Source organism: Otolemur garnettii, unplaced genomic scaffold (genome assembly GCF_000181295.1).
Source record: "Otolemur garnettii isolate 467f Iridium unplaced genomic scaffold, OtoGar3 scaffold00033, whole genome shotgun sequence".
Taxonomy (NCBI): Eukaryota; Metazoa; Chordata; class Mammalia; order Primates; family Galagidae; genus Otolemur; species Otolemur garnettii.
In genome coordinates this window covers 16,008,678-16,021,603 of record NW_003852428.1, presented here as the reverse complement: position 1 = coordinate 16,021,603, position 12,926 = coordinate 16,008,678, and the positions used below count along the sequence as shown (strand labels likewise).

Below are 12,926 nucleotides of genomic sequence, written 5' to 3'. Positions count from 1 at the left end.
AGTGGAATATTATTCAACCTTAAAAAAGGATAACCTGCCACTTGTCATAACATAGATGGACCTGGAGGACACTTCACTAAGCAGCATAAGCCAGACATAGAAAGGAAAATATTGCATGATCTCACTTACATGTGAAATCTAAAGAAAAAAAGGTCAACTATATGGAGATAGAAAATAAAGCTGTGGTCCCTAGTTCAGCAGGGAGGAACAGGAGAAGGTAGGGAGAGGTTAGTCAAATGACACAAACCAGCAAATACGATGAACAGGTTCAAAGATCTAATGTACAAAGGAGAACTATTAACAGTCTACCATACTAAGGAATTTCACTAAATAAATAAATTATAACTGTTCTTGCCACAGAGAGAAGAGAGAATTGCCTTTTAATTTCAGTGGCAAGTGCCTGGTCCAACTAGAAGTACAGGAATTGACCAAACCTAGGTGACCAATTTGAAGGGGACATTGGATCAATTAAAAGACCCGATGAGTATTTTCTATGTATAATCCATGATTTAGCCCCAACCTGCCAGCTTGGGAAAAGAATATTCTCTGATTATTTCTATTTTTATTTTTATTAAATGAAAAAGAGGTAGATCCTGTATACATTAATGCATTTGGAGGTGCAATGCATTAATGCTGATTTCATATACAATTTGGAATGCTTACATCCTACTGGCTAATATATCCCTCACCTCATTTACTGAATTATTTTTAAAGACACTGCTATCAAGACTTTGAATTTTTAAAGTACTCATTTTTAATAGTTAAAAATTGGGACATTTTTTAGAAACAGAAAATGTGGGTTTCTTATGGCTATTTGTTATACCTTTAAAAGCAAATGTTAATTTTGCATGTACTGTCTATTACTATAGCCTTATAGAAAATTTTTAAATCATGAATATTTAGTAGAAATTGTTATGACTAAAAATGCTATTATTATATTTCCATATATAAATTTTACCTATTTTATAATCAGGTATAAAAGAATATTTATCATGAATTTACTAGAAAATTACAAAGAAAAAATGTGTCTGTGTGTGCAACTTACATCATTTTTACAGCAGAAAACCTCTCGTCATGGAAACTTCTTTCAATTAACTTTGCAATCACTGAATTTGAATTTTTGTAAGCAGAAAAAAATCATAATTTTTAAAGTCAAAGTCCAACAGACACTTCCAACACTATAAATAAAACATTTGTGTGAAATATTCCGGATCTCCACACCAATTGCAATTTCCAGAGGTTGCAGATGATTATTTATATGTCCTAGAGGCAGACTCTTGATGGATTAATTCCTATAATCCATCATTTTTCTTTTCTTTCTGTCTGTGTCATCCATCATTCTTAAACTTGATTGCCAAACTTTCAGTGCTAAATTTTAGAAACCTCCTATTTGAGGGGCCATCTGCTGTACCACTTGATTTTGTGTACTGATATTAACTTTTTCAAAATGCTCAAGCCTCTTTTAACAAAATGTGGCATTTTTACTCTGACAATCTTTCATATTGGCAAGCTCTTCACTGAGATAGTTTACAATAAAAGAAAGCAAATTCTGCATTCCCATGGAAATGTAATATCAAGTTTTGCTAGAGAGATAAATCACTTCCCTTGCAGAAGAATATTTGGAAATATAAGTGAGTGCATTTTACAACTCCAGTTCAATGGAAGAGTTCAGACTGTGACCTTTTTCATGAAGATCAAGGTCATCTGTTTAGCTTTCCTGCTAATGGAACACATGAAAATCCCTAGATCATCTTTATCAGAGGCAACGATTGTTATGGAAGATGCCAACTTTTCATGCTTGTTATTAAATAGTATTTGAAGGGCAGCTTCTGTGAAGGGGGAGGGAAGGGGAAAGCTGTTAGAATGATTGGGACTCAGGCTCAAAGTAGCTGCAACCACCAGGAGCTTTTGGTCTCATCCCTCAGCCCCCAGCTCCTCCTCCCTGCTCTGTCCTCCTCCTGAACAGGGGACCCTCAGACTGCTGGTAAGTGGGCTCCAGTTTCACAAGCCTTCCATTCCTGTATCTCTTTCCAAGGAATAAGGAGACCTTTCCCAGACATCCTGTGGCTTTTCTTTCATGTGTCCAAGGCAAAAACAGGTGCATGAGCGCTGTGCCTGACAAAAATGCCTCACAGGGAAGGAGCATAATCCGGCCAAGATAAATGTCCATGGCCAGCTGATGGCTGGAACATCCCCCCAAATCTACGGGACCCTGCAAGGTGGGAGGACCCAAGGCAGTGTTTAGTCCCAGTTATTGGACTGCAGCTTCTGAAATCCTGTCCTCATTGATCTGTTCTAGTGTGCCCAGGATTTATTTTCATGAAACAACTTTGGCACATCCTTTTGGGACCATCCATGCAGCCCCTCAGCCCCCTGTGGTCCCTGCTGTAGGCAGGCAGTGACATTCACCTGTGGCACACACCTCACTTCCCATGGTTTTTCATGCTGGGGTCTTCTCTGAAGCTTCAGGAGACTGCTGGGCTTGTGAGCATGCAGCCTGGGACACCCCTCCCCTAAGGAGAGCCCCGGAAGTCAGGCATTCCTGAGAGGCAGTGGCAGGTTTCCCAGTCAGTCGGTCCTGCTGCCCACAGCAGTGACCCCGAGAGTAGACCCTGGGGGGGCCTGTTCCATCTTCCCTACCTCACTCCCCTCAGCCCTTCAACTTCTTACATTAACTAGGCGCTCTCAGCCCTTGTCTGGTCTCAAGCTGTACTTTAAACATGGCAGGCTTGCTCCTCTCTGACCCAGCCCCACCATGCAGAATGCAGCCCACAGTGAAGGGGGGCTTTGAAGAACTGAGTTTTCCCACACTCAGGTCAGGGCAGGTGGCACTCAGGGTGCACTGCATATCGACAGGGTGCTACTCACATCTACAAGATGCTTGACAGCTCCTTGGAATTCCGCAGTGCACAGCCTGCTCAACAGGGTGCCATACAGACAGTGACTTTGGGAGGATAGGGGCTGGCAGGGGCACATCTGACTATCTGGGGCTCTCCCAGAATCCTCCCTTCCCACTGGACCCTCAGTTACATGCATACCGGGGGAGGCCACTAACCATCGCTGTCATTCTCAATGAGTGACTGGGGCTTTTTCCTACCCTTTGCTTGGTAGACCCACTTGACCACATTTGCTGTGGGTCATACTCTGCTGAGTAACACAAATTTCTATAGCATAAACATGTTGGTGCTAATGGGATCATTAGAAAAGCTGTATTATTTATGCTTTTAAATTACCTTTTGAATTTCAGAGGCGGCTACAGGGTGTGGCAGGGAAACACACAGGCTGCAGCTACAAACCTCTGCCCAGAGGCTGGCTGCACCTCAGGAGCTGGGCCTTCTGCTTCTTCATGCCAAGCCACTATCATCTATGAGATTATGATGCTAAAAATAATGCCATGTCACTGGATTGTTGACAAGAAGAAATATAAAATATATATAAATAAATAGAACATATGTAAATCCCTAAGAATTACTTTATTATTTATTTATTTATTTTTGAGACAGAGTCTCACTCTGTCACCCTGAGTAGAGTGCCGTGGTGTCATAGCTCACAGCAACCTCAAATTCTTAAGCTCAAGTAATCCTCTTGCTTCAGCCTCCCGATAGCTGGGACTATAGATGCCCGCCACAGTGCCTGGCTAGTTTTTCTATTTTGAGTTGAGACACTGTCTCGCTCTTGCTCAGGCTGGTCTTGAATTCCTGACCTCAAGCAATACCAGAGTGCTGGAATTGCAGGTGGAGCCACCATGCCCAGCCCCCTAAGAAGTACTTTATATAATACCCAGCATATAGCAATTATCATGATAGATCATGATAGTGATGATGATAAAAACATATTCTTTGTATCTATAAAAATTCTCTATGTTTTCAATGGGCTTAGAATGAACTATTCCATTTATTTATTATTATTTTTAAGAAAATTGGCTTTGGGGGATTATAAAATGGTATTTTTATAAACAACGGATAAAATTCATTCTATCTAAACCAGCCCAACTGGCTCATGAAATAGAGAACTGCCTGAGACACATCAATAAGTAGCCCCACGAGAGCCCAGGCAGGAGGGGCCGAGTCAGTGGGGAAGGATACAGGGTATTGTCAGGGGTAGTAAGTAAATATTTGGGAATAGATCTAGGCTGGAATTAAATAACAACACGTACTGAAACATATAATTTAGCACAGCTGGCAGCGTTCCGAGGACCTGCAGGCTGCATATGTTGAGGTCTCATTGTATAAAGACAAACAAAGCAACAGAATACGTGGGTAAAAGGCGACTTTCCAATGTGCCTCCTCCTACAGACTTACCCACCCTCCAAGACAGGACTACGGATCGCTAAGAAAACCAGAAGAAAAACAAACTGAAGAAACAGCAACTAGGAATTCAAAGGAAACCAACAATTACAAACAAGCAAGCATCCCATTTTAAAACTGTTCAATTATCAAAGCCTCCGTGTAACCCAGTTACCCTCCCTTTGTATTTTGTGATGGAAGGAGAGAGACATCAGCCCTCCCATTTCACTATTGTGAGATACCATTGCAGAGAGGTGGTTATTCTCTGGAAGTACTAAAATACTTTTAGTACCAAAAATTAAATGGGGAAATGAGAGATAACTTTAGCCATCTAGAAAGAAGGGAAATTGTTTTTCCTAAAAACTATAGGTATAAATTGTCCACAGAACATTAAAATATTATTCACCTGATACAGGAAAAATAAGGAACTAATAGCTGCCCGTGTCCTAGAAAACAAAATTCTATTAGAGTCTACTAAGATAGACTATAAGGATGCTTAAAAATATTTTACTAAATATAATGTAAGACATATTTTATACCAGTAGATTATTCATAGTGCTGAAACATTAGCATTGTCAGAAGCCAAGATTTAAAAATTTCTTGAAATAAAACTACAAAATTGTCAATAGTATCCTTTAAAATATCACCAAATTATAGTCGCAAAAAATTATACAAAAATATTTTAAATACCTCCCCTAAAGCAAGCGATATGTAGAACAATCCTGAATGTTGTTATCCTGAATCCTGCTGCATTTTGAATCAGAGCTATAATATTAAGACAAGGCTGTATGCCGCTCACGCTTTTTAAAAAATTAATATCTTGTGAACTTAAATAATTTCTATTCTCCTAGTGAGGCCCTTGAAATACAGCTTCCTCCTGTATTACTCCCTGCCCTGCGGCAAATTCAGCTTAGATTTTTCAGAAATGAGATTGGAGATATGAAACAAATACAAAGGCCCCGTTTGGGCTTTTTAACACTCTGGATCTGTTAGAGTTGGGGGTGTGGGATATTTGCTCTCGCCTGCTTACCTCCTCTGCTCCACCCCGTGTTTTCTGAGGAGCCACAGCACCTTGAGTCTACTCAGGATGCTCAAGGGAACCAAACGACCCTTGATCCTGAAGGGTTGCTGGTACCCAACCAGTTTTCCACAGGCCTTGATTTTCTTATTTGATCAATCAGGAATACAGGAGAGGGCATTTGCAGACACTAACGTGTAACACTGGAGGGTGGTATTTTGCGACACTTATTATTTTTAGCCATCACAACCTATCCGGGCGTCCAATTGCCGGGTTTCACTTGCTGCTAACTGTACTCCTCCTGCCACTGTTCCCCAGGCACACATTCCCGCGTACTGTGTCAACTCGGATTAACCTTCCAGACCCCTCGACAGCGCGGATCGATTGCTTTGCCTTTTTCTTGACCTTTCCAGGCCTTCTGTGCTCTGGTTCTTTTGTATCCAGGAAATAAATTCTTATCCTATGCTCCCTGTTGATATCTTAAATCATAGCTTTTGGTCAATTGTTTTATACTTTGTGTGATATTTCAGTAAGAAATACAGGGCTGCAAATACTAGTCTGTTTCTCTCTGTGATCGTTTTAGCGGCATCTGGGCTGCCTCTGCTCTGTTCTTTCATGCATCTGCTAACCCTTCCAGGGAATTTTGTTACCTTAATTTAAGAAGCAATCCCATACATACAACATAACCTTTTATACCTTTCTTCCTTTTACGTGCTGTAATTTTCAGCCCAAACACAGAGCCACATTTGTGTTATGAGCTCTGATGATTTCCATGCTCATGATAATCTCCCACTGGTACTCTCAGGGTTGGCAGAAAGAAAGTGACAATATCATAAAAATCAAGGGGGCTAATGAACGAGAGAAGAGGTTCAAAAAGCCAAAAACCTCCTCTTTCTCTTAAGACATACTTCAACCTAAATAAAGAAAAGTTTGGTATTATCATTTGTCACTTAACACTGAGCAAATAGCATATGCAAAGAGAGTCATGCCATTAAATTCCATTTGTGCCCAGTGAACCAGTTCTCAAAGGCTGGGCCATACCCACTAGCAAATCGCTTGCTCCTGGGCAAGTTCAGTAATCTTTCTCAGGTTGAGTGTTCCCATCTCCAGGTAGAGGTACTCATGAAACTGCTGGCAGGGACTCAGGGAGAATAAGCATGATACATTTTAATTACCCTAAGTGCCCGCTTGGCGTGTCCTCGGTACTCAATAAAAGTTAATTGTTTTAATATGTATGGATTTCAGGCTGTTGTAACATGCCTAAATAACTCCGGTATGTGTAGTTATAATGTGATACAACTATAACTGCCAATATTTACTTTGACATTACCCAGTAAATTGAGATTTGCAAGACTAACAAGTATTGTTATGGTTAATATTATCAAAATAATAACCGATAAGTATTGTTATGGCTATGCTTACCAAATAGGTTAAGAATAAAATGTGTACTGGATACTTGCTTTTCCATTCTTGTGATACTTTACTAAGAAGAATGTGTTTCAGCTTCATCTAGGTTAACACAAAAGATGCAAGGTCTCCCTTGTTCTTTATGGCTGAATAATATTCCATGGTCTACATACACCACAGTGTGTTAATCAGAGAGAGAGACTCTAGTTAACAAACGCAAATTTTGTAACCTAGTTGTTTGTGCCCTCACATTAACCTGAAATAAAACAGTTAAAAATAAAATGTAATATCCCAAAGATAATTGATGTAAACTATAAATAGTATTTATATATTAGTGCAAATTATTAGTAGAAACATCTATACATAATATAGTAATATGAAATAATTCAAAATGTAATAAAATATAAAATGCTATTGTTTCTGTTGTTATATTATATGCGAATAGAAATAGGACAATGTCAATAACTGTGATGGTGATAATTTCTATTTTATGAAGGTTAATGTTTGATTTGGTGCTGGGCTAGGATGTATATGAATATCACATATTCATGTAATCTTCCATATAGCTGTGTCAGTCAGGAGTCAGTGCCCACGTTTCATGTGGAGACACTGACCTGGAAAGGCAGAACAACTGGGCACAGCAGCTGGACACTCAGGGCAGGGCCTCTCTGACCTGCTGGGCTGCTCCTTCCACCTGCTCTGTGAAGCCGCAGGTGTGCAGGGATGACCTGCCGACCTGGGGAGGGCAGTAACACCCGGAGGACTCATGTGATTTCCTGGAGGTAGAGCGTACCTGTCTGCTCTTTAGTGTCCTGGTGTGTCTCATCTCCCAAGGTCATTAGAGGTCTCAGATGTCACAGAGGGACATTCGCTAGAAGTGGCAGCCAGCTGGAGGCATGTATCCCAGGGTCCAGGGCCACAGAATCAGTGACTTGAGGACCTGGCCCTGAACTTTGTGGGAAAGGACAGGAAGCCCAAGAGCAGAGAGCGGGTCTCAGGTTCACACAACTGAGTGGCAGCCCGAGATCCAGGTCCTCCCTCTGTGCCTGTTACTCAGCTCCTAAAGTAACACAAACAGGTTCCTCCAGCCTCCCACCCCGGGAACTTGACATGGGTTTTACTCAAAGAACTGAGTGCTCTTGGAAAAGGTCCTTTGCTGTCCAAACTAAATCTCTTCTGTTGAGATTTAAATAAAGTCTTGGTGATTTAGTCAGAGATAAGGACGTACAAATTTTATAGGTAAAACTGGGGAAATCTTCAAGAAGTTTCAGTTCTAAAATGGTAGAGCAAGGGAAGACTCTCAAGTTTTCTATAATCTGTTCATACATGAAATCATCAACCCTTTCTATGCATACATGGGTCACTACAAAAGTTTTGAGACAGACTATGTTATGGTTCATTATTTCACTTCCAAGAAATCCTGTTGATGGTGTCCTTTCTGATTCACCTGTGTGATTTTCAGCTTGCTTCCTCGGCTTATTGGTGTTGCTGGGAGATCTTTGTTTGTTTCCACCTGCATGGATTTTATATTTCTTGATTTTTGTGTATCTCAAAACTTTTGTAATGACCCACTTATAAGCTGCTGTAGCATTCAGGAAACTCAGGTTCCTATACTTTCCACAGACAGGTACTTTACTGTCTAAATGACATTTTATTAGAAGACTGTCATTTTTAATAAAGCTGGAGCTCAGACAAGCAGCTGAAACCTCGAGATAACAATTAAAGAAATGAGAGTACAAATGGCTTAAATGTGAGACTTTCTGTCAGACCTTGAAAGTGTCACAACTTTGACACAGTGGCTCACGGTGGGAGGAACTGTCACTCCCTTGTCCAAAAAGGAGACTGTGAGTCTGCAATCTCACCTCCTTGCTTCTCAGGTAGATCCTGGCTAGCAGGCGATCACTTCATGACTCCTAAAGTTAGCAGCTATTGTCTGGATAAAAGGACATCTACAACAAACATACTTTGTTTTCAAAGATTGATGAATGACAGCTCGCATATGAAGAATAAAAATGGTTCTTCAGTTAGAAAACAGTGATTTATAAATAAATTTTGTAAGAATTTAATTGGTAGAATAGATTTTCCAAGCCATCCAAAGAAACCAAGCAGGTCCTCCAGGTCCTTCATTTTGCTTACGTTCCTCAGTTGGCCCGGGCTGCCATTCCTGCCCTGAGACACAGACACTGGCTGGGCAGGGAGGCTCACGCCTGTCATCTCAGCACTTTGGAAGCTGAAGGTGGGAGGATCACATGAGGCCAGAATTTGAGACCCAGCTGGGTGACATAGTGAGGCCTGTTTTTACAAAATTAATAAAAATTATCTGGGTGTGGCAGCAGACATGTATTCAGGATGCTGAGGTGAGAGGATTGCTTGAGCCTAGAAGTTCAAGGCTACAATGAGCTATGATCAATCACACCATTACGTTCTAGCTTGGGCAACAGAGCAAGACCCCATCTTGAGAGAGAGACAGAGAGAGAGAAAGGCGTGCTGAGTAAAAATAAATGCATTTCTCCCACTAAGAAGCACCTTGCTCCTTTGTGCCACAATCACACCCTCTGAAAATAGACTGCGAGTGGATTAAGTTTGGTGGGAAAAACAGAAAGGAAAGCAAAACCACAAATTACCTAAAAACTGGCAGTAATCTCACTGGAAAGATGAGTGATAGGGTTTAGATTTTAAAGCTGAGATTACATTTGTTTCATAACCCATAATTCTGTAATAAATAAAGCAATAAATACATGGACATTTTAGAAAACTTTTTGCATTTATGATCAAATGTCTCACACACATACACACACATCCTAGTAACTACATAGGATATTGCTTCACTCTTGGTTAATGTAAATTTTTTTTCCTTCATTGAACTGTTTTTCAATGCAAAAATAGATGGTGTGAACTGTCTTCTGCATTCTCCATACTACACAGTGTTTAGAAGCTATAGTACAAAGTCAACTCAGACACTTCATCCTCTGGGTTCCCAGCAGGTGAAACACACCTTGATGTGGGCGTGCAGACCTCGGGGGACAGACTTCACACCACCAGGAACAGAAGACAATGTACTTTGGTAAAGAATAAAACTACCCCCTTTGAATGTTTTTTTTTTTAGAAAATGTGAGTATTCATAGATGTTCCCATTTAAAATTATTTAAAACCAACAGTTTTACATGTCAACATCTGAAGTGTTGATAATATACAATCTTAATCTCTACACTAAAATTTTCATAGTCTGCTGTTCAGGCGGATCTAGAAAGAGTGGTCTCTATAATCAATAATAAGTTCTATTAGAGATACTATCGAACCTTTGCTAGTGTGAAGAGGAAGAAATCTAATTGCAAATCCCAACAAAATCATCTCCCTGGGCCCGGCGCAGTGTCTGACAAAGCCTCTCATCACACTCTTGCTCTCCTGATAGTCCCCGAGCCTGTCTGGGCTGTGTGCTTTTTGCATCTCACAAAAACAGGCTTCACAGCAGCACAGAAACATCACCTGCCTCAGACACCAAGAGACAACAGTGCTACAAAAACCAATGGGAAAGACTGGCCAGGAAGGGACGCCGGGCTGGACCTGCTCCTCCTGAGTTTCTCCACCACAACCCTGGGCAATGCCTGTGCCCTCTGTGGTGCTCGAACCAGGGAGAAATGGAGAAGGGAAGGCCTGGCAGGTGTCAGCCTCCGCTGCTCTTACACAGGATGAGCCTTAGCAAAAGGGCGGGAGTCAGTGGAGTTTTATGGGACAGTTGAAAGTGTTAAAAGAAGTATAACCTGCTAAGGCAGGAGAGAAACAAAACCCTAAGTTCTCTTTTACTAGCTCCGAATTGGCAGAGACTCACTCCAGACATGGCTCCTTCTAATTTCTCACTCTCGAGTGTCAGATTCTTCCCAGGGCTTCTTTGCTTGGTGGGGACGCAGCAGGGGGACATTATTCCACATCCAAACCAAATACAGTGACCACAGTTAAGCAGGCTGAAGTTTTCACCATGGCTCAGAAATCGGAACTGAAAAGCCCCTAGACACTGTATCCCACACGTAAATCCTTGGTTAAGGAAGAGCTCAGGCTCTGCATCCCCAGCGTGGAACTCAGACATCCTCCCTGACAGTCTCTGGGCAGAGCCCCCGTGGCTGCCCGGCCGTGCTCACAGAACACTCTCTGTGTGCAGGCCATCGAGTGTCTCCGGCGGTTCTCAAGTTTGTGGAAGAGCCAGTGTGGAGAGCATCTCGGGCCCACAGGGCGCCTACTGTGTGGGGACCATCTGATGACTAAGCCTTTGGTACCTGATTGTTTGAAGAGCACCTCGCTTTAGCTGGCCTGCAGGGAGAATTCCCGAGGGGTTGGGTCTGGGCTCCAGATTGCTGGGTGCCTGAGAGGAGCAGGCTACTCACCACATTGCAGCCTGCACAGTCGGGCCCGTTCTCGCAGGTCCTGCGGCGAGCTTGAATGCCACCGCCACACTGCGCTGTGCACCGCTCCCAAGGACCCCAGCCCGTCCAGAACACGTGTGGGGGACATAGCAAATGCTCGTTGCAGTATCTGGAACGAGGAAACCGAGAGGAAAAGGAAACCGATTAGTGCCCCTGGGGGTCGCCGGCCTTTCCACTCTCCACCCTGGGCCAGATGTGGGACACACGTGCATGCTCTGCGGAGGGGCTGCTGTGCTCTAGCGGTTGGTTGCACAGGACAGGAGGCGGGTGTGGCGCTGGCCATGCTGCGTGTGCACAGACAATGGGATGTGCGGCGGGCAGTGAAGAAAGTGCTGAACTCACAATGCAGGATGGATCTTCCTGTGCAGCCAATTAAAGGAGAAACAGAACAAAACAAAACCCTTCAAACAGACACCCAGGAATAAGAGCGTACAGAAAATATCCAAGTAGGGAATTTATCTTCTAAACATAAACGTCGAAAGAGAAAGTCGTTACAAACACCAAGTCAGCATAGCTTTATTTGGAATTCATTCTCATTCTTGAATCAAGTAAGTCCTATGATTATATCAGAATAAGTTAAAGAACAATTAAAGCATGAGATTAGCACAAAGGTCCACGTATGCTGTAGGTTCTTGTATTTTTAAATCGGTGTGTAGATTCTCACAGTGAAGCCAAACAATATTAATTTAAAATACCACCAGTTATTGAAAAATAATTGAGTTGCTATAAATTCTACCATTGATCAGGCCTATTTTGCAGTGACTGAACAAACTTTGATACTCTATATAGACATGCGATTTGCCGACTTTTAGCCCAATACCCACAGCCTCCCGTAGCCCTGTGGTGGCTCTCACGTCTCCTGACTCTTTAACACTAGGAGTGAAATGAAGTGAGGGAAACAAACAAGGAGAAGGAAACGGTCTGAGTGGCTGGAGTTGTAGCTGTAGGTTACAGCTCACGGGGAGGAAGTTACTCAGAACTTTGCTAAATGTGGTGAGGCACACGTGGTCACTTAAAGGACTTCCTAAAACCCAGTCTGTATACTAAGCCCAAATTTAGCTTCTAAAGAATACTATTAAGGGCCAGCGCCTGTGGCTCAAAGAAGTAGGGCACCGGCCCCATATGCTGGAGGTGGCGGGTTCAAACCTAGCCCTGGCCAAAAATTGCAAAAAAAAAAAAAGAATACTATTAAGTATTTAATAGAAAGTAAGACTTTTTCTCACGTCTGCCTCCCTTGCAGGGCCATTTGCCTTAAGACACAGGAGGCAAAGGTTCTGACTTGCTGGCCCGAGCTAGTCACCTTCATTGCCATCATTATTAATAAATGCTTAACCCTGCAGGGCACCAGGTAAAGAGAATCACAGAGTGTCACAGGCGTTCTTGGCCAAAGACAAACAGTGAAACCGACACAGCTCAGAATGTGCAGGGCAGAAAACAGTGTCTTCATATACAGGGGCACCACTGTACTCACGGGAGCAACAGGGAATCGGGATCTGGAGTAGAAAATCGAGGTGGCGGTAGGAGGGAAAAGGAAATGGGAGGGCACTGGCTCCTGACAGCGAGCCAGCGAGCTAAGATAGAACCGTCCTGCTGTGGAAATGGGGGCACTGGCTCCTGACAGCGAGCCAGCGAGCTAAGACAGAACCGTCCTGCTGTGGAAATGGGGGCACTGGCTCCTGACAGCGAGCCAGCGAGCTAAGACAGAACTGTCCCTGCTGTGGAAATGGGGGGGCACTGGCTCCTGACAGCGAGCCAGCGAGCTAAGACAGAACTGTCCCTGCTGTGGAAATGGGGGGG

The 12,926-nt window shown here is 42.7% G+C and overlaps 1 protein-coding gene across 1 annotated transcript in view; it reads right to left on the bottom strand.

The window, feature by feature from the left end:
- Window positions 1-12,926, bottom strand: part of SEMA5A (semaphorin 5A) — a 340,395-nt gene that overhangs the window by 51,668 nt on the left and 275,801 nt on the right. Inside the window, exon 16 of the mRNA XM_023513080.1 lies at window positions 11,091-11,238. Coding sequence (XP_023368848.1) covers window positions 11,091-11,238 — 148 coding nt within the window. The remainder of the gene's footprint in view (window positions 1-11,090; window positions 11,239-12,926) is intronic.